The sequence below is a fragment of the Pteropus alecto genome, unplaced genomic scaffold (assembly GCF_000325575.1).
Source record: "Pteropus alecto unplaced genomic scaffold, ASM32557v1 scaffold44, whole genome shotgun sequence".
Taxonomy (NCBI): domain Eukaryota; kingdom Metazoa; phylum Chordata; class Mammalia; order Chiroptera; family Pteropodidae; genus Pteropus; species Pteropus alecto.
Window position 1 is genome coordinate 8,334,645 of NW_006436812.1, and position 6,660 is coordinate 8,341,304.

General features: G+C 40.9%; 1 protein-coding gene and 1 non-coding gene across 2 annotated transcripts in view; both read left to right on the forward strand.

The window, feature by feature from the left end:
* The window catches only part of SGF29 (SAGA complex associated factor 29), a 28,650-nt gene that overhangs the window by 11,983 nt on the left and 10,007 nt on the right, over positions 1 to 6,660 (forward strand). The window contains exons 2-3 of the mRNA XM_025048418.1: positions 2,703 to 2,791; positions 3,719 to 3,725. Coding sequence (XP_024904186.1) covers positions 2,717 to 2,791; positions 3,719 to 3,725 — 82 coding nt within the window. The 5' untranslated portion in view covers positions 2,703 to 2,716. The remainder of the gene's footprint in view (positions 1 to 2,702; positions 2,792 to 3,718; positions 3,726 to 6,660) is intronic.
* Positions 3,311 to 3,435, forward strand: LOC112481657. Its single transcript, XR_003046991.1, has one exon. It is a non-coding gene; the product is annotated as a U6atac minor spliceosomal RNA (small nuclear RNA).

Below are 6,660 nucleotides of genomic sequence, written 5' to 3' on the forward strand. Positions count from 1 at the left end.
TTCCTCTTTTGTTGGTGGGAATAAAGTCTCTGGCTTCTTTTCTGAGCAAAGTAGGAATTTCAGACATCAGCTAGCGGGGCCCAGGTCTGAGGGCAGTAGCAAAGAGAAAGTTTGAAGTTTTAGGTAGGATCATCAGGGCACAATAACTGGATTATCCTAGCTACATAGACAGGTGCCTGCTTGTCAGTGTTTGTGATGGCAAAATAAAAAGTAAAACCCACTTGTCAAGTTACGGGGCTTCCCCAATTTGAATGTGCACAGGTGTGGACATGTAGAAAGCAGGTGATTCCAGCTGAGACTCCTGCTTTATTTAGCAGGAGAGAACAGCCCTCTTCCAGGCTAATCCATCCTTTCCCAGGACTTCCCACTGAACTGCCATCTTCAGTCCATAACTCCAGCGTTTACTGTCATTCGTGGGGCTCTTTCCTGCTCATCTTTTCTCACTCAGCAGATTATTCCCCAAGACTTCAGCCATGACCTTATGCTGATTGTTCTCAGATTTGTCCACATCCAGGCTCTGATTTAAACTCTAGATCCATTATTTTGTGTGGTTCTAGCTAATGCAACTAGACTTTTTAAAAATCTAGTTTTCCTTGTGTATATTAAAATGTATTATGTTAAGCTGTGATGGTAAACATAGTATAGCACTTGTAAAAAAAAAAAAACAGACCAATGACACAAGCAAAAAAAGAAAAGTAGCTAAATTAGATCTCATAAAAATTAAAAACAGGTGCTATAAAGGACACAGTTCAATAACGAAGAAAACAGCCAACCCAATAAAAATTGACAAAGTTCAGTTCTCTGAAGAAGATAAACAAATGCAGAGATATAGGAACCCTCATAAGTTGGTGATGGAAATGTAAAATAGAAACAGTCTGGCAGTTTCTCAAAAGGTCAGAGTTACCATGTGATCCAGCAATTCCACTCCTAGGTATCTACCCAGAAAATGAAAAACATGTCCACACAAAAACTTGTATAAGAGTGTTCATAGCAGCCTTATTTGTAATCGCCAAAAAATAAACACAACCCAAATGTCCATTAGTTGATGAATTGATAAACAAAATGTGGTGTATACACACAGTGGGATAGTATTCAGTAACCAAAATAAATCAAGTATAAGCCAGGCAAATCTATAGAGACAGAAAATAGATTAGTTTTGCCCAGGGCTGGAGGGGATGGGGATGTACATCTGGTTAAAATGTACAATTCATTGGTTTTTAGTCTATTCAGAGTTATGCAGCCATCACCACAATCCGTTTTTAAACATTTTCATCACCTAGCCAAAAAACCACATACTCATTAACGGTCGCTCCCCTTTCTCCCTCAGCCACCCCCGACCCCCAGCTTTCTATGGATTTGCCCATTCTAGATATTTAATAGAAATGCAGTCAGTGCTGACCTATTCCAGATAAGGAGGGAAGAGGAAGCTTTCAGTGTTTTACCATTAAGTATGATGTTAGCTGTGGGTTTTCATAGATGCCCATTATCAAGTTGGGGAAGTTCCCCTCTGAGCCTAGTTTGTATATTACTTTTTTTTAATAAATAGAAACAGATTTTAAGAGAGTATGAATATTGAAATACATGGGGTTCACAGTTTATTAGTGGAGGGAGTTTATTCAGTGTGAATCTGATCTCTATGGATATAGATATGTGTTAATTGAACAACTTTTCTAAGAAGATAGTGTACCGTGCAAAATTTCAGTACCCTAAAAATTTTTCTCATTGTTTTCCAATCTACCTTTGTCTTTAGTCATGTCATTTTTTTGCCTAGTTATAATAACATTTTTTATTGCCTGTTAATTGTCTTTTCTTCTTAATTACATTTTATTGCATTTTATTTTCATCAGAATACACTCAACTCTCCTTAAGTCAGATTTTTTAAAAAATAATTTCTCTTCTACAGTAAAGTAGTAACAGTGCTTTATGACTTGGAAAGTGCCTTCATATACAATCTTATCTGAATTCTTCTTTTACAGATTTAAAAAGATGGAGACCAGAATGTTTAAATCATTTGTCAGGATAGTAGCTGGGGCTCGGGCATGCTGCTTTTGGAAGTTATTAAATAAGTACTCCTTGACTTGGCTAAATATGTTGAATACACACATGTCATTGGATTATGGTAGAATTCTAAGACAACTTGCCACAGTATTAGTTTCCTAGGGCTGCTGCAGCATGTTACCACAAACTGGGTGGCTTAAAACAACAAATGTATTATCTCACAGTTCTGAAGGCTAGAAATCCAAAATCAAGAGGTTGGCTTAGTCCCCAAATGGAGGATGGGTTCCTTCTTGAGTGCTCAGGAGAATGTGTTCCATGCCTCTCTCCCAGCTTCTAGAGATGGCTGGCAATCCTTGGCATTCCTTGGCTTGTAGCTGCCTAACTCCAATCTCTGCCCCTGTCACATGGCCGTCTTCCCTGTGCATGTGTGTCTCCCCACCTGGCATTCTCCTCTCTGTGTGCCTGTCTCTGTGTCTCTTCTCCTTTCATAAGGACACCAGTCACGTTGGATTAAGGGCCTACCCGACTCTGGTATGACCTGATCTTAATGTACATCTTAATTCTGTCTGCAAAGACCCTATTGTCAAGTATGGCCACATTCACAAGTTCCAGGGGTTAGGACTTCAACACGTCTTTTTGGAGGACACAGTTTAACTCACAACAGCAATTAATGATGTTCTCTTTTGTTACTACCTCCACCTCAGGTGCCCCATGTACCATGGCCCTGGTGTCTGCTGATTCCCGCATTGCAGAACTTCTCACAGAGCTCCATCAGCTGATCAAACAAACGCAGGTAAAAGACCACAGCCCTCCACTCCTAGAGAGGAACATGGGCTGAGATACTGAGCTGTGGAGGTGTGGGTGGGAGTTGTCTTTAGAGAGATTGGACATGCAGGGACCAAGGTGATGTAATGAAGGTAAGAGGAGGAGGGGAATGTCGAGCATGACTACCATTCCCGTTGGATTATCTGTCATGTGCAGGATCTCATGATTCTTTTTGTTTAATAACAGCCATGTTGAGATGTAATTCACACACCACATAATTCACCCATTTAAAGGGCACAATTCAGGGGTTTTCACTGTAGTCAAAGAGCTGTGCAAAAATCATCATCAGTTTCGGAGCATCTCATTGCTTGACAAAAGTGCCCTGTACCCAACTGCAGTCATTCCTTTTTCCTTCCACCTCCTCACTCCAGGTAAACAAAGATACTCTTAACGGACAAGATAGTCTAAGGGTTTACACATTATCTCAGAAGCTGGTCAAGGGCCAAACCTTTTTTTTGGAATGTTCAGGGTTTGAAAACCCAGGCCTGTGTTGTATGAAGGAGAAAAGGTTAGCACTCCCCTTGACAAGGACGGAAGAGGCCCTCGGGTCTGACAACATGTGTACGGTTAAAGCATTGCCACGTACTTCGTGGTATCTAACCACTGTTAAAAAAAAAAAAAAAAAAGAAAAGAGAAAACCCAGGCGCTTAAAGATGTCCTAGATAAAGCAGCAGAAAATTATTAATTTTATGAACTCTTGTCCAAAATACATGTCTTCTTACTATTCTATGTGGCAACTCAGAAAGTAAACATAAAGCACTTCTGGTGTATCCCGAAGCAAGAAATTGTTTGGCGGAAAGGCATGTGTGATAGTGTCTGGGTTGTGAGCTGAACTACCCAGGCCTGATGAGTTAATCTTTTACTGCACAAGGTACATTGTGCTCTTGTGGACAAGGTACAAGGTACTCTTCTGGACATTGGCCTATGATCTCTTACAGCAAAACGATCATATTGGAACATCTATTTTTAGTAAGGCATTTATATTACAGATACAGCAATAGTGTCAGTATGAATATACCTAACATTTGAAGGAGCCACGGGTAGGGATAGACTTAAAGAAACAACTAATCTGTAATATAGAGCTGTTACGTACATTTTCTTATTGTTGTACTAATTTGATTACTCATTTCCCCCCTTCATCTGCCACTATTTGTACCTTATGATAAACTTGTGTAGAACTATTTAGGATAGGAATTAGCTGATGGTTAGCCAAATCCAGCTCTTCCTCAGACCACTCATTTTTCATGAGTGTTACATTCTGAGAAGGCTTTGACTCAGTCTCCCGTGCATTTGGTCATCAATATCAGTGTTGTCACATGACTTATAATATAAGGTAGTTGAAGCTTACCGACAGTGGCATGTGTTACATGATATTTAAGTATGGGCATGGTAAAATTTAGTTTCGTTATAGAACAGATCAGTAAGAATTGTAGAGCTATTTGTTATGTCTTTCCAACGGAATTGGTCCTGCCCATTTACCAGGTATTTTGAACAGGCTTTATTATAGTTAGCCTTAATTCAATTATTTCTGGGTTCCAAGGCTGCTGGGGATAAAGCCAGTCACCCTTTCCCAGCTCACCGGCTTGTACTGAGACTGGTTTCCATTGTGAGCTTTCAGATAGCAGGGATCACCCCCCTGCTGTGGGGAGGACAGGTGATATTCAGAGTATAAGTCCTATCTCTGCTAACTATACTTCAGGGTATGTCTTATTTTGACCACTTCTTGGGTCAAGAGTAGTCATGGTGCATTGATGTAAATTACAAGTGCCCCTAGAGAGCTTCCATAGGTTTGGAGGTCCATAAGATTCTCATAGGTGAACCCTTGGGGCTCAGCAGATTTGGAGAGCCATTGCCCCAAGGCTACTTTAGCCTGCATGTGTCAAGAGGCCCTGGTGCATCAGGGTGCGAGCCCCTTCCCAGCACAGATGGGTCCTAGAGTCATCCAGCATTTTTGTTGAGTTGGCCTGAGCTACTTCACTAAAGCTTCACCATCTTTCCAGGCTGACACCCATCCCCTGCCTGCCTCCTTTAAGAGAACTCACTTACATTTGTTTATTCTAGTTGACAAATCTTCTCCCCTTGAATGCTGCTTCTCATTAAAAATGAATTCAACTTGTCCCACAACGCGCACACCCTTTTCGGTCTGGGGCTGGTGTTGCCTACTGTGCCATGCATTTTGTTTTCCTCTGTACTAATGGCCTGGGTGCAGTTAGGGTATGTATTTTGTACCCAGAAATGTTGGGTACCCTATACTAGAGTTAGTCGAGTGGTAGTCACACCTGGATGTAATTTAGCCTGAGTGTATCATGCAGCTTTTCAGAACCTTCCTGGTTTCAAGGTGGGGCTATTCTCCAGGGAATATGGACCCACCATGTGGTCCCTGTTGCTTCAGTCCTATCAGAAACTCATTTTTTTCCCCTATTATTTTTAGAAGCTTTTCATTCATAAAAACAAAGTTGATATGTATTTGTGCGTAGCACGGTGAGGCACATCAGGCATGTGCTGCTATTCCTAGAGACCTTTGTAAGCATTCCAGCATCCAGGTTTATAGTTGCACAGTTATCATTCTGCAGAGAGCCATGTACCACACTGTCCAGTTGCCCAGGATAGAACGGTTCCTAGAAAATCCTTCCCAAGTGATATCCTTTATAATGGGATGTAACCTGAAAGCTAAAGGTCAAAGCATACTGGCACACATATTGCTAAGTGAAAGAACCCAGTCTGAACGGTTATATACTGCTATGATTCCAACTATATTATATTCTGGAAAGGGCAAAATGAAAGAGTAAAAAGATAAGTGATTTCAGAGATTCAAAAGGAGGGAGGGATGACTAATGGGAGCATAGGGGATATTTAGGGAGGTGAAACTATTCTGTATGATACTGTATGCATTTGTCAAAACCCATAGAATGTACAACACAAAGAGGGAACGTTAATCTGATCTATGGAGTTTAGTTAATAATTATCAGTACTGGTTCATTACTTGTAACAAATGTACCACACTAATGTCAGATGTTGAATAAGGAGAAACTGCTAGGGAAAGCAAGTATATGGGAACTCTCTCTACTATATGCTCGATTTTTCTGTAAACCTAAAACTGCTCTAAAAATTGTTTATTAATAAAAATTTAAAGCTAAAGAAATAGAAGATAATGGACACATTGCTAGAATTCCATTCTGTCATCAGCAGTTAGTTCAGTTTATCATCATTCCATAAAGCTAAAATGCCTCTCAGAGGGATGCCCCTGAGGTTCGCATGCTTCCATCTGACTCCACTAGGTCTAAAAGCAGGGTGGTCTTGGCAAATAAATGGCTTCACCCTTTTGGGCATCTGGTATAACTGAGTTAAGAGCTAATATTACTCTTTTGTTCTGAGCCTCTCGAGGTATTAATACTGAACTTGCCACATGGCATAACCCATTCTTCCTTTTACCCTCAACTACTATTTCTCTTTCATGTTGTTGATTCTTACTCAGACTTTTCTACCTTTGGAAGGGCATTAGGTTCAGCCACTGTGCTGGTCAAGATTGCTAGCAGCAACACAAGTCTAGCAAGTGTCCCATCCCGCATGTCCCCATCCCTGCCCTCTCCCCAGCCATTCCCATTCATGTAGGGTAGAGTTACATAGATACAGGACTAATGGGCTATTTTGACCACTAGGCAGTATAGCTGTGTTCACCATTAACCCATTTTGCCAGATGGAGTGAAGGTACAACCCACCCCCTCAGGCACTTAGAATTTCTGACTGAAAGGTTAAAAAGTGTAGTTAGAATTTCTTACTTAGGGATCATCATGCTTCCGGCATCTTCAGTTGCAGCCCTGGTCCCAGGACCACTGA